A 14539-nucleotide genomic window follows, 5' to 3' on the forward strand; every position below is an offset into this window, starting at 1 on the left:
CTTTCCATAGAGGTTGTACTAGTTTGCAGTCCCGCCAGCAGTGTGTAAGTGTTCCTTTCTCTCCACATCCATGCCAGCATCTGTTGTTTTGGGACATTTTGATAAAAGCCATTCTCCCTGGAGTTAAGTGATATCTCATTGTGGTTTTGATTTTCATTTCACTGATGATTAGTGATATTGAGCACTTTTCCATATATATGATTGTTGGCCATTTGTCTATCTTCTTTTGAAAAGTTTCTGTTCATGTCTTTTACCCACTTTTTAATGTTTGTTTGATTTTTTTTCTTGCTGATTTGTTTGAGCTCTTTATAGATTCTGGTTATCAGCCTTTTATCAGATGTATAGCATGCAAATATTTTCTCCCATTCTATAGGTTGTCTATTTACTCTTTTGATTGTTTCCTTGGCTGTACAGAAGCTTTTTAACCCCAAAGATTCTGCCAAGAGACTCCTGGAATTGATAATAAATTCAGCAAAGTCTCAGGTTACAAAATCAATGTACCCAAATCAGTAGCATTCCTATACGCCAATAACAGTCAAGCTGAGAATCAAATCAAAGATTCAATACCTTTCACAATAGCAACAAAGAAAATAAACTACTTAGAAATATATTTAACCAAGGAGGGGAAAGACCTCTACAGGGAGAACTATGAAACACTGAGAAAGGAAATAGCAGAGGATGTAAACAAATGGAAAAACATATCATGCTCATGGATAGGCAAAATTAACATTGTTAAAGTGCCTATACCACCCAAAATGATTTAAAGATTCAATTCAATCCCCATGAAAATGCCAATATTATTTTTTGCAGTTCTTACGCTTCGTATGGAACCAGAAAAGACCCCAAATAGCCAAAACAACCTTAAGCAAAAAGAACAATTCAGGAAGCATCACCTCACCAGAGTTCAAGCTATACTACAAGGAAGAAACAAATTGGGAGGCATCCATTTACTAGACTTCAAGCTATACTACAAGGGTATAGTAACCAAAACACCATGGTACTGGCACAAAAACAGAGACATAGACTTCTGGATCAGAACAGAGAACCCAGATACAAAACCATCCTCCTATTGCCATCTGATCTTTGACAAAGCTGACAAAAACATACGCTGGGGAGAAGAAATCCCTTTCAATAAATGGTGCTGGGAAAATTAGATAGCCATATGTAGAAGATTGAAACTGGATCCACACCTCTCACCTCTCACAAACATTAGTTCATGTTGGATAACAGACTTAAACCTAAGACATGAAACTATAAGAATTCTAGAAGAAAATGTTGGAAAAACTCTTATAGATATTGGCCTAGGCAAAGAAGTTATGAAGAAGACCCCAAAAGCAATCACAACAACAACAAAAATTAACAAATGGGACTTGATTGAATTAAAAGAATTGCTTTTTAAGGGCAATCTCTTGAGCACACAAATCTTAAGCTTTAGGATTAATAGCTTAATTGGATGATGTCAGGGATGGGGATCTTCCTAGATCTATGTGGAAACAAATATGGCTGACTCTTCATTGCATTTTTCTGAGCAGCACTCAATAACAGACCAACTTCTGGAGGTGGCTGGTACGTAGTAGCAGTGATGGTGGTAGTAGATAACATTTGTTGAGCTTTAAGTGTGTTCCAGGCAACTCAGCACATAACAGGAACTCAACAAATGTTTGATAAATTCCCTACCTTTTGCAATTCTTTGGGGTGAGATGGAGACCAGCACAGGGCAAGACCTCTCAGTCCCTGAACCCCAGGAAAGCCTACTGGACCTAGTGTCTTAGAAAGGGGATTATTTTTGTGGAGTTTGTCTGAACCCTTCAGTATCCAAGTTTTCCAGGCCAGCTGGATTGTATCTTACCTAACTCTCTTGTGTTTACAAGAAGAAAAACAAAAAGAATTCTGGCATCAAATCCAAATTACCTCTTCACTTAGGGGAAATGGTTGGCAGAAGAGGAAAAGAAGTGATTGCAACATGTTATCAAGAATGAGGACTATTGAAGAGGAAGAAGGTTAGGTAAACACTGCTTGCTGTTATTTGTGCTGTTAATCATTCACTGGACCAGTCAAGAGTTTCTGACCACCCATTTCCACCCAGTTGTTCCTGACCAGCCAACCGCATGGCTGGAATTTAGGGACTTTTTGGTGGAGCAATTACCAGCCAATTTCAGGGCAGTATGATAAATTCTGATCTGGGGAAAAACCAGGACTGTAGAGAGCCAGGCAGCTTCCTTCCTTGAGAAGCTACCCAAGGCATCACCATAGAGTCTCCTCCTTCCTCAGCTACTGCAGGTCAGTGGACTATTAAACACTTGCGGTAGCTTGGGGGAAAGGCTGGTGGTTCGGCCCTTTATGGAGGGCATGATTAGAAGGATAAGACAGGGACAAAAACTTGGGGGTGTTTTCAGCAGTCTTTTCAAGAGTACTGCCTTAGGGCATTGTGTAACTTGAAAAGTACTTTTAACCCCTTCTAAGCCTCAAGTTTTTATTATAAATGGAAGAACAATAATGCACTCTAATAGAATAAACTAAAGCAGAAAAGGTGTAATATGTTGTTTGTTATTGTATGTAAAAGGTGTGTTGGTTTGTCATCTGTTACCATCTCCTCATATAGGGGAGTTGAGGCAGGAGGTAAGCCAGACTGCCCGAAAGGGTTCACAGGAAACCTGGTTTTCATATATCCACATTCTGAAACTTGGTGCAATATTTTTGGAGATTTGATTAACCCCTCTGGATCGCCTCCATTATTGTCAGTAAAGACCTTTAGATTTGGTAGAAAGAAGGAAATTGGCCAGCTTCCAGGCAGTCTTTGAAGCTAGAAGGCATTACCATCCTCACCTCCTTCTTCTCTCTCACTTTCTTAATTTGATGATGTTGATTACCCTTCCTTTTTGAAATTCTCTTCTCCCTTGGTTGGTCAGATTACAGTGCTATTTCGGTCCTCATTTTAATTCTTCAACTACTTGTCTCTTTGCTGATTCCTATTCTGTCCCTAAATATGGTAGCATCAAGAGAATAAAAGGTATACAGAATAGGCAGGAACGTCAAAGAAGGTTTGTATTAAGCTTACAGATACATTTGAACGTAACATGAGCAAAGAAGGAAGGAGCTGGGGATAAAAAGAGATTCTGGGAAGGGAGAGGAAAGTGTGGCAGCAAGTTCTTTCTGAAGTTTGCAAGTGACGTGATTGGGAGCCCAGGTATGAGGAAGGAGAGAGATACTCTGCCTAATCCGAGAGACAAATATTATTGTTTCCAGATGTACCTAAATTTTAAAAGGGGAATTTAGACAAAATAAATATGTTAACTTACAAAGTAATCTCTAATGGAAGGAGAAATTTGGGGACTGAAGAGTCTCCCCCTGTCTCTCAAATTGTGCTACATTGGCATGTGCTGATGGCATTTTTCACAAGAGACCCACCATGTTGGCTAAAGTTCTTGAATGGGTTTCATTTCTGTTGGAATTTAAAAGATGATGAAGTCATTGAAATGTGAGGGCATGTGCTAGTCTCAGCTTTTCAGTGAGCAATTACAGAATTGCAGAGTTTGTAGGGAATAAAATAGATCATCTAAGTTTAATGTCACCATTTTAGAGATGGAGGAAACTGATAGTCAAGAATCTGATATAGCTTCTTTGAGATCACAGAATTAGATTATGGTATTACTGGGACTCAAACTCAGGTCTCCTCCACTCACAAGGGCTAGGCTCCATGCCCGGCCAGTTGAGTTCTGCTGAGGAACAACAGGAGTAGTCATGGTGAACTACAAATGCTGCAACCAACGAAGTGAGTCATGGCGCATCCTGACAGTTAGTGGAGGAAGTCTAATCACTGCATTATCTCTCTTCAAAATTGACAAAGTATTTCACACACATCATTTCATTTGGTCCTAAGTGAGACAATCATTTTCGCTCTGAACATAAAAGTGAATTGAATTCATTAATTTTACACTTATTGGATAACTATTACAGGCCAATTACAATACCAGGTTAAAGATAGACATTAGAATAAACACCTTCCTTGTCTTCAAGGAATTCACCATCTATTTTAGGAGACGGAAGTAAATAGATGGTTACACACAATGTGGTGTTACAATCCAGGTGTCAACAAAGTACTAGGGGAACATAGAAGACGCTGGCATTTCTTGGTGGAGTCAGGCAATTCTTCACCAAGGAGGTAACATTTGATCTGAATGGTTAATAAAGGAGAAGTTGGAGGTAAGCGCCTTCATGCATGGGAGACATTATATGCAAGTGTGCTCAGGAACTGGAGTATAGGAGAGAGAGGCAGATTCTAATGCTGCTGCTATCCCCATTTGACAGAACTTGGTGATTCTGAATATGGAAACGTGGCATGCAAGAGAGAAGGCCAGGATGACTCAAGTTTCTAGTCTGGGCGGCTGGGTGGAGATTGTCACCTTAGCCGAGACAGAAAGCACAGAGGTCTAGTAATGTTGGAGGAAGATAGTGAATTTAGTTGGAAATATGTTGGATTCAAGGTGCCTGGGAGATATAAATAAAGTGGTTGGAAACATTGAACTGAACTTTGGGAATTAGAACTTAAATTTTCTTAAAAGTTTTTTTTTTTACTTAAATGAGAAATCTAACAGAGTCAAAAGTTTTAGTTTATTGTCAGGACTGCAGGTCAGGAGGAAAGTGTAATAATTACTTTTGAATTTGCAAAGAAAATTCACAAGTACTTATAACTTTTGGAAAACAGAAATTTTCATTTAAATATTAGACAAAAAATAATTTGCTAAGATAACCAGTCAGAATTATAGAGTTTTCTAAGGTTAAGGGTTACTTTCAAGTGTCAGAACAACAATCTTCTAAAGTCCAGGAATGACTCCTTTTTAGAAATAATGTTTGCAAGGTCAGTTTTAACATGTAGATATTATCTGCTTTTTTGCAGCTGCAGGGGAAGAGAAAATATGTCCTTCTTATCTTGCCAAGATTTCTTTCACTGTGTTTAGAAAGGCCTACAGATTTAAGGCTAAGCACTGGAATTCTACTTGTTACTAACCAGAGTAAAGACAGACCTGCATGGCTTAACATTTACATATAGGAAGGAATCAGACAGAGTAGGATAATTATTAACAACTGAGTTTATGGAGCATGTAAGTTTTTGCATGTACAGGAGACAATTAGGCCCAGAGGTCTGTGAGTGATTTATGTGTGATGATCAAAGTCATGGAGGTGGATGAGTTCCTCCCAGGAAGACAGTGGAGGGCGAGGCCAGAAGAACACCCAGGACAGCCCCTGGGAACACTAGCACCTCTCTGTTCCTGGTGTCCCCTTGGATGTCATTGTACCAAGGGCCACAATGAAGAACAGACGAAGGGCTTCCAGCCCCAAGTTCACTGGGCATTTGTCTGCACTGGGCAGTAATTGAAGTCCCCTGGTGGTACAGCCCCCCATTATGATAATTTTAAGTCATTACGATGATGTTCTTTTGACTTCTAGGAGTTCTGCTACTGGCACGATGACATTCCAGCTCCAACTCTGTCAAACTCTTCCCTAACATTTCTTTTGCATGTTTCCTGTGAGCCATCCCTGCACATGTCAAACCTCTCTCACCAATTCTGAGAGATAATTACAGTTATCATTCTTATTTTATAAAAGAGGAAACAGGCTTAGAGGAGCTGAGTATCTTGCACATGGGTACTCACTTCCCATAGGGTGGGACCAGGATTCAAACTCACACAGTCTAGGTGTGACTCCAGAGCCCACCGTGCCCAGAGTCCTGGCCACATTGTCCTCCTCTGTTCCTAGCTCTGTGGCCGTGGCCTTCATGTGAGGCTAATAAAGGGTTGAAATAAACTTCCTCAGCACGGTGTAGGGTCTGAATGTGTCTGTATTTCCTGTCGTAACCTGTGGAAGGAGGAGAACTAGTTTTTGTTTATTCCTTCTCCCTTTCATTGTCTTCCATTAACTGGTTGATGATATGATGGCTTCAGGTTAAGGATGGAAAGAACATAGACTAAAATTGCTCGGGCCAGCTCTCATTCAAATACAGATGTGCCTTGCTTTAAAATCAGTTAAAATCTGACCTTGACAAAGCAAACACTATAAGGGTAGATATGGATGTGGAACAGTATTATTTTTCTTGGAGACATATTTTAGCACCAGGTGCTTTGGGGCTAAAATTCAACAAACAGGTGGTGACCCCTGTAGCTTTGTGAGGCCCAGTGCTAGATACTCGCTGGGGTTGGAACGCACAGAAGCCCACTCTCTAACTGCAAGGATTACGTGGTCTAGTGGTGAAGACAGACTTCGAATGTTACTTACAAACCAAGTCACAATTGGAGTTATCAATACTAAGTTGCACTTGGCATGTGGAGGCTTGCCTGGAGGATAGGAGGGGGTGTTGGAGAAGGAACTGGAAGAATGAGTAGGAATTAAAGAAGAAAAGGGGAGAGGGCAGAGGATGTGGGCGGGAGTGGGAGGTAGGAAAGTGTTGGGAGCTGTCCGGGATTCTGGTTGTCCAGGACAGAAGGAGCATGGAGGTCAGGCCAAACTACGGAAAAGTTAGTCACCAAAAGCCACTGAGTGAATGCCAATTCCTGAAGGATCAGTTCCCTGAAATCAATTTGCTAAATGGATATGGGCTTTGTGTGAATTATGGACACGTGAGAGTGTAGAACCATCTGGATCTAACGGAGATATCGAAATAAAAGATAAAATTAAATATTTCATTGAGTTGACTTCATCTGTTCCTTCAAAGACAAGGACTATTTCTAATGTAAACTCAGGATGTATTGAGTTCTCCAAAGGGGTTGGGAGGTGGTGGTGAAGAATAAAAACATCCTTAGTAATTTTGCTTTAAACAAATCTTTAAATTGTCTGATTAAAAAATGAAAGTACCTTTGTCACGTATATTTTTTCACATATATATATATATATACACACAAAATCATTTTTTCAGAACTGCAAATTACTCAATGGTTTACTACCTTTGTCAACGGTTCTCATGAGGAACTCCCGACAATACCATAAGTATATATAGTGATGCAACTCTTTTTCTCTATCTCATCATTTTCCCGGCTTCTTGTTTTGTTTTGTTTTACATTTGTATCCCTTTGCTCTAAGTCCTTTGCCATTTCCGTGTTCATATCATCTGGCCAACTGCCATAGTTTTCAGGGTCAACCCAGCCATTTCTCTCCTCTGTCCCCTTCAATTTTTGATCATGAGTCCATCTGCCATAGACTTCTTAGCTTAAAAACAAACACACACATAAATCAAAAACAAAACCCCAAATGAAAAAAAATGGCTCTTTATTCTCCAAAGAGTTAAGACTTAAGTCTTATAAATTCCTCAACTTGGCCTTTACATCCCATTCAGACTCATCTCCTTAACAACCATCTCCCCATCTCAGACACTCCGCTGACCCCCAGCCAAATTGAAGTATTGTCTACTGGCCCCCCAACGCGTCCTGCATTCACTCTCTTTTACAACATGCAGTCTCAGATGCCGTCTCCTGTGTGAAGCCCCCTTCCGCTCTCCACTCGGAATCTGTCTTTCTTCTGAGCGTGGTGCTTCTGCAGAGGCCAAACCTCACTGTCTTGTGCTATAACATTTGTGCTCATGTCTTGTTTTCCACTCCAGGCTATAATTTCCCTGAAGGCATGGATCCCATAGCATTTATTCTAGTGCTTTCTATCAAGTAGGAATTCATTAACTGTTTATTAAATTAAGTTCTTTCAGCAGAAAAGTGTCAGAGAGGCAGCAGCTGGTCATGTTTCTCCTAAGAGCTCCACAGGGGACCCTTCGTAGAAAAGGGGAGATGGCGGCCTGGTCCTTCTCTGGGCTGTGGAAAGTCTCTGATCCGACTCTGTTCCAGATGACCTTGGTCGCTGCTCTGCTGGCCACTGTTCTTGGTGAGTGATGGGAAACAAGCTCAGATCGGCAACCAGCAATTGAGATCACCCACACATTCGCTTTTAAGGCTCAAAAAGTGATGACTAAAGCTTCTAGCTGACATCTGACTTCAGTAACAAAGGGTTATTTGACCAGCTGGAATATGGAATAAAAAATACGGACATTTGCTTTATACATAAAAGAGGAAGTTTTCTAGACATTTTTCCTTACAATTTCTTCCCCAGAAATTTCCAAAACGATCTGTCTCCCAACCATAACCTGAAACAATCTCTATTATCTGCCTGTCTGCCTGAACACTTTTCACTGCTTGTGGATTTATACAGAATGAAGGGGTGAAGTGTATACTCCTACCAGCGTTCTTAAAAATCAATGACTGTACCTGATTCTTGCAAAGAAAGCAGAATTAAGATTTTTGTGCCTAAAGGGCTCCAGGCTTCTTTTTCCATATCATAAAAAATCCAAAAGGTGTAAAAATTATAAATTTCAAATGTTATTATTACCCATCTCCCAGCCACCCACTTTCCCTGCCCCAAGGCAACCAATTTTATGTAATATTATTTGTAATAAAATATTAATAATATGTTTCTGTTAAGGCAAACTCACAGGAACTTCTAGCTTTGCACAGATGCATCTAAGTCAGCAGATATGGGGAATCTGATAGGCTGATGACATTCATGTCTATCATACTTATCAGATAAATTATCTCATATATAGTAAGAAGGGATTAAAATTTCCACCTTTTATTATTATCATTTATCATTGTCATTATCATGTATCAGCAAACATATATTACTGATCACTCACTGGATTCACTGAGCCATTCATTCATTGAGTTATGATTTTTCTTCATTAGAGGAGAAAAGAATGGTGCCTATTCTAAAAATTATACTCTTGAAAAATTAAGATGCTGTATCCCAAGGTATAACTGGTGGTGTTTCTTGTCATTTTGGTGTCCAGGCAGCTGTGGTCCTCCACCCATTTTACAATTTGCTTCTCCAGTAAATCAGCTGAACGAGACAGAGTTCCAAACTGGAAGTGTTGTGAAATACAACTGCCGCCCTGGCTACAGTAGGACCAGTTCAAGTCAGATTCTTACCTGTAGACAGGGCCAATGGAGCTATAGTACCTTCTGTGTCAGTAAGTATCAACATTTATTTTTTTATTTGTGCTTTTTCTATCTTTGGAAAGTTGTCTCAGAAACTAAACTTCCTGAATCTTTAGCCACTGAGAAACCATCTGGTTTGTCAATTCCTGATTTCAATGTACACACGTATTCCACAGGCACAGGTACCTTCCCTAACATCTTCCTCAGGTCTCATGTAGCCCTGTGGTACCCAGGATGGCTATGAAGGGCAAGGCCTGAGTCCTCAATTTACATACCAGGTATAGATCTCAGGACAGAAGACAAAGGTTGTCTGGAGGATACATTCCTCTGAGAATAGCCTGGAGGCAAAGCTGGGTGGGGCAGGGAAGAAGGTACCATGTTGGGCTTGATTCTGCCTAGTAGCTGCTGATCTAGGCACTGAGAACGTGTCCCCAGGCCCAACTTGGCCACCCATCCAGATCCCAGAATCCAGAGACTCAAAACCAAAAACATAAACTCACAGTCAAATCTAGCAAGTATAAAAAATATTACAGTGGTAGCAAGCAGTTTTATGGTCGTAAAACATATAGACTTTAACAATTTTAAAACTAGTTTTATTTATCGAAGATTACTAAAGTCACATGAACTAAAAGGCATCTGAACTGGTTTCTATTTTCCTGATAATATGTTTGAATGAAGTGCTTTTCTTTGACCATTAATTAGAGCTCTTTTATATATTTTGGTAGTGAAATATCACAGACACATGACACATATAAACACATAGACATACAGACACAAAGACAGAAGCAGATCTTATAGCTTTTATAAAGAATTTTCATTTGCCCGCCTTTAAATAGTTTTCTTTTTCCCATTTAGACGATTAATCTTTCAACAACCTGTTTTATTGCCCTAAGCAATTATTAGCTAATTTGCCTTTTAAAAAGATGACTCTCAGGTGAAACAAGGTAAAAAATTTATATCTCGAAAGCACAGAGCTAAGAATTTAGGCCTAAATATTGTACCACAATCTGCTTATACTAAGAAGAAAAAAGGTTGTCTGCAAAGGCCCAGTTAAAACAAGGTGGCCAGAAAAAGCACCTTAAACAAAGGCAAGGCTTGTTACCTAAATTTTAAACAAAGGCAAAAATTTCTAGCCACGCAGTCCTCTCTCTCTCTCTCTCAGACACCCTTACAAATGGAAATTTCCTTTATAGATATAAATTTCTTTTCCAAAAGGGTTTCAAGATGGCCAATTAAATGCCAGGAAGGTGTGTTTTAGGTAGATGGTCTTTTTAACATAGCTACTGTTTCTTAGCTAAAATTGCTGAGTTCAGGGTAGCTCCCATTAAGGAATGGGCGAGAAAAAAGCATTCTCTATGCCTAGACTCAGCACGGATAGGTCTGAAAAAGAAGCAAGGCTAGTTGACCTGAGGGCCTCCCTTTTGTAAACACTTTATCCAGGGTAGCTTTCTTTTTGCCTTCGGGGCGGAATAGTAACTATGCCAAGAGGCTAGCAGATTTAATTTTTCTTGTTAATTAGTCATTTAAGCTTTTTATTTGCCTTTTGTAAAGAGACTTTTAAAAGAGAGAATAAAAATATTGGAATCTTTTTAGAAGCTTCTGCACATCAGTGAGACTAATTCAGGGGCCCTCATTTTCAAATGGACTTCTTAAAGTGCAGTGTTGTACATTTGGAACAGTTCCACTGTAATTATAACTTGTCTTTAATAAGATTTTGCCATTTCTGTAAGCGTTTGCTGCTTCTGGGGCCTAATACTTAATACATGCATAGGTAGGAGTAGCCCGAATGTAGAGTTCTCAGTTCTTCCGAAATTAAGAATCCCATTTTTACCTTGAATCTTAGCTTTGGCTCTCAGATCTCCATGATCAACTTAGCCAATGATTTTTTTGTGTGCGCAAGACAAAGAGACAAAGAGAATAGAACACAAAAATCCCTGTGAATTCCTGAAAGTGGGAGTTTGCACCCCCTGCAATATTGCTATTTACTGCCAGTTTTCATCTGACCCAATCAGATATCTGAGGCCTCTAACTGGATCCAAGCCAGTTAATAACCAGATCCGATCCAATTCTGGACCCAGTCCAGTTTCTGTCATAACTTCTGAATCCAGTTCAGATAAAAAAATTTGCTCAAACAAACGTGGAGAGCTCAAAACACAATTTGTGGGGCTTTGGAATCCGAGAGAGAACTTACCACCCCCAGTCGCTGCCAGAGAGCAATGGCGACATTGGGCCTGGCGAGGACCACACTTGGCAGCTTAATGCTCCCAGTGGTTGCTGGAAGTTCTACTTCAGATCCCACTTTCTGACACTATCTGTTAAAAGAAAAATCTTGGGCAAATTACACTTAACAGAGTTTAATTGAGCAAAGAATGATGCGCGAATCGGGCAGCTTCCGAACAAGAACAGGTTGAGAGATTCCATCGCTGCCGTGTGATTAAAGATTTATGGACAGAAAAAGGAAAGTGATTATAGGAAATGGAAGTGAGGTACAGAAACAGCTGGAGTAGTTACAGCTCAGTGTTGTCTTATTTGAACACGGTCTGAACATTTGGCCACCTTTGATTAGCCAAAACTGGGTGATTGACACAGAAGTAGGTTACAGCCTGTTTACACAACCGGTTAGGTTACAGTTCACCATGTGCAAGAGAAACCTTTAGGCTGAACTTAAAATACGTGAGGAGGCCGGTTTAGGCTAACCTTAATTTAATATAATGCCATATCTGTGAGTACTCGGATCACTAATCATCATTTAATTTTTTCTCCCAGAGAAACGATGCAGAAACCCAGGAGATTTACCTAATGGGAACGTGGAAATTAAGACAGATTTCTTTTTTGGATCACAAATCGAATTCAGCTGTTTAGAAGGGTGAGTGTGAGGTAATCTAGAAACAATTCTTTTAAATCAATTTTTAATGTAGCTAATGTGTTCATATTTCAAAATTTAAAATGATGTAGAAAGACAGACATTGAGAATTCTTGCTTCCCTCCTATCTCTATACGCCCCGTTCCTTCCCGTCCTCCAGCAAGGATCCATTTTTTATTGGTTTCTTAGGTGTCTTTCTAGTGTTTCCTTATACAAATACCAGCTAAGCAATTAGCAAATGTTCTTATTTTTTCCCTTTCCAGTAACAAATGTAGTTTTGAATCTTGCTTGGTTGTTTACTTATCAATATATACTGGAGATGTTTCCCTGTTTGTACATAGAGACCTTCCTCGTTAATTTCCTTTTACAACTGCATAGAATTTTATGTGTCATGGCTTAATCGTCCCTTTGATGTATCCACGGGTATTTCTCATCTTCTGCTACTCTGAACGATGCTCTGATGCATTACCATGAACCTATGTCATTTTGTACATATGTAGTTACACCTGTAGGGTAAATTCCCAGAGGTGGCCTTTCTGGGTCGAAGAGTACATACATTTGAAAATTTAAAACATATTTTTGTCAGATTGCTCTCCTTAAGTAAGCATCGCATGGTTTTGCAAAGTATGCAAATACCTATCTCTCCTTAAACTCTCCAACTGTGTTCTCAAACTTTCAAAAACATATCAAATTTTTGAATTTTTTCCAATGTAAGAGGTAAAAGTGAGATATCCTTATAGTTTCAATGTACATTTCTCTTATTATCAGTGGAGTGTATTTTTATATGTTCAAGACTTGTTCGTATTTATTTGTGAACTGTTTGGCATGTCTATTGCCTTTTTTTTTTTTTTTTTTTTTCGAGACAGAGTCTCACTCTGTTGCCCGGGCTTGAGTACCATGGCGTCATCCTAGCTCACAGCAACCTCAAACTCCTGGGCTCAAGTGATCCTTCTGCCTCGGCCTCCCGAGTAGCTGGGACTACAAGCATGCGCCACCATGCCCGACTAATTTTTTCTATGTATTTTTAGTCGTCCGATTAATTTCTTTCTATTTTTAGTAGAGACGGGGTCTCGCTCTCGCTTAGGCTGGTCTCAAACTCCTGAGCTCAAACAATCCGCCCGCCTCGGCCTCCCAAAGTGCTAGGATTACAGGTGTGAGCCACCGCGCCTGGCCGATACGGATTATTTTAACAAGATTTTTTTGTACAAATTTTTTTCTGGGGGCCTTGACTCCCTCCCTGTCTCTAGTGATAGGAATGTTTTTTTCCTTCTGGTACACGGAGGCACCTTTTCCTGTGGGAGTTTTATCTCCTGCTTTCAGGAAGAAGTGGGAGATCCTAGTGTCCTTCTTACATCTTGTTGCTTTTCAAGTGCGTTTAACTCAAAACAATCTTTATGCTGAAGTGTCATATTTTGGCATATTCTTCTACCCTGTCTTATACTTCCCCATTCATCTTAGTCTTTTTTCTTGTTTCTCCAGGAGTGTTTCAATGTTTTCCTTGCATTGATTTTGCATTTCTTGAAGAGTTCAAACCTAGGTATTTTATTTTTGCTACTTCAAAGGGGTCTTTTTTTTCCATTATGTAGTCTAACTGGTTGATTATCTATTTATTTATCTATCTATCTAATCTATCTTTCTATTTACCTACCTACTATTGATTTCTGCATGTTTGATATCTCAGGTAACTTTCTAAATCCATTCATTATTTATAATGAATGGATTATTTATAATTATTTATAATAGTTTTTCAGTTGAATTCTCTTAGGATTGTTGCCACCTAAGCCAAGCATATGGAAGTCAGTGGGAAGCTTCCAACCAGAGATCATGAGAGTTTGGGGTCAGTAATCTAGCCGGTACTCTCAACCAAAGAAAACTGTAGAACACACTGAAGTTGAGTCTTTTATTGTCCTGCGTGAGCTCTGGATGAACTGCATGCCTGACACCTAGTAGATACTCAATAATAGATTAAAGAATGAAAGAACAAACCAACAAACACACACACCTCCTTGCAGTGATGAAATTTTACTAAATGGAGTGCTCAATGGGACGTGATATTATTTCTTCTTTTCGACCTTGAATTACAAATTCTATTTGTTCAGATCCCTTTATCCATTTTAATTTGGGGTAGGAAGAATTCCATTAAAATCTTTGATTCTCTCTTGTTCAGATATATCTTAATTGGCTCGGCCACTAGTCATTGTGAGATTCAGGATAAGGGAGTCGACTGGAGTGATCCTCTCCCACAATGTGTAAGTAAGTAAAGATTCTTTCTGACTTGACTATAAACTTAAACTACCTAAGTAATAAAATCCCTGTGCATCTTTGCCTCTATGTGTACTCTCCACTAGAATTTGCATGAATTTTAGATTTGTAATAATGCCTCCCCTGATTATTTCTTTCTCTTCACTCACTCATATCAGGTGTCATGTGTGACTCCCCTCCACACATCAGCCATGGGAAGCACAGTGGTGGAGACGAAGACATCTACACATACGGCTCCTCTGTCACCTACAGCTGTGACCCCCGCTTCTCGCTCATAGGCAAAGCCTCCATTTCCTGCATGGTGGAGAATAAAACCATAGGTGTCTGGAGCCCCAACCCTCCTACCTGTAAACGTAAGTCATAAGGATGAATTCTCCTTTAAATTGTTTGTTCTCCTTTGTTTAAAAGAAAAATAAAGAATAATTTATTGGGGCTGGGCGCGGTG

At 39.6% G+C, this 14539-nt stretch overlaps 1 protein-coding gene across 2 annotated transcripts in view; it reads left to right on the forward strand.

The window, feature by feature from the left end:
• The first annotated feature begins 2100 nt into the window (after positions 1-2100).
• C4BPA (complement component 4 binding protein, alpha) overlaps positions 2101-14539 on the forward strand; it is a 23475-nt gene continuing 11036 nt past the window's right edge. Inside the window, exons 1-6 of one of the 2 annotated variants that reach the window (XM_012638837.1) lie at positions 2101-2280; positions 7682-7863; positions 8822-9001; positions 11736-11835; positions 14000-14085; positions 14253-14447. In XM_012638837.1, the coding sequence (XP_012494291.1) occupies positions 7722-7863; positions 8822-9001; positions 11736-11835; positions 14000-14085; positions 14253-14447 (703 nt within the window). In that variant the 5' untranslated portion in view covers positions 2101-2280; positions 7682-7721. The remainder of the gene's footprint in view (positions 2281-7681; positions 7864-8821; positions 9002-11735; positions 11836-13999; positions 14086-14252; positions 14448-14539) is intronic. The other variant, XM_012638838.1, reaches the window with a different exon arrangement.

Source organism: Propithecus coquereli, unplaced genomic scaffold (assembly GCF_000956105.1).
Source record: "Propithecus coquereli isolate 6110/MARCELLA unplaced genomic scaffold, Pcoq_1.0 Scaffold135, whole genome shotgun sequence".
In the NCBI taxonomy this organism is placed as follows: domain Eukaryota; kingdom Metazoa; phylum Chordata; class Mammalia; order Primates; family Indriidae; genus Propithecus; species Propithecus coquereli.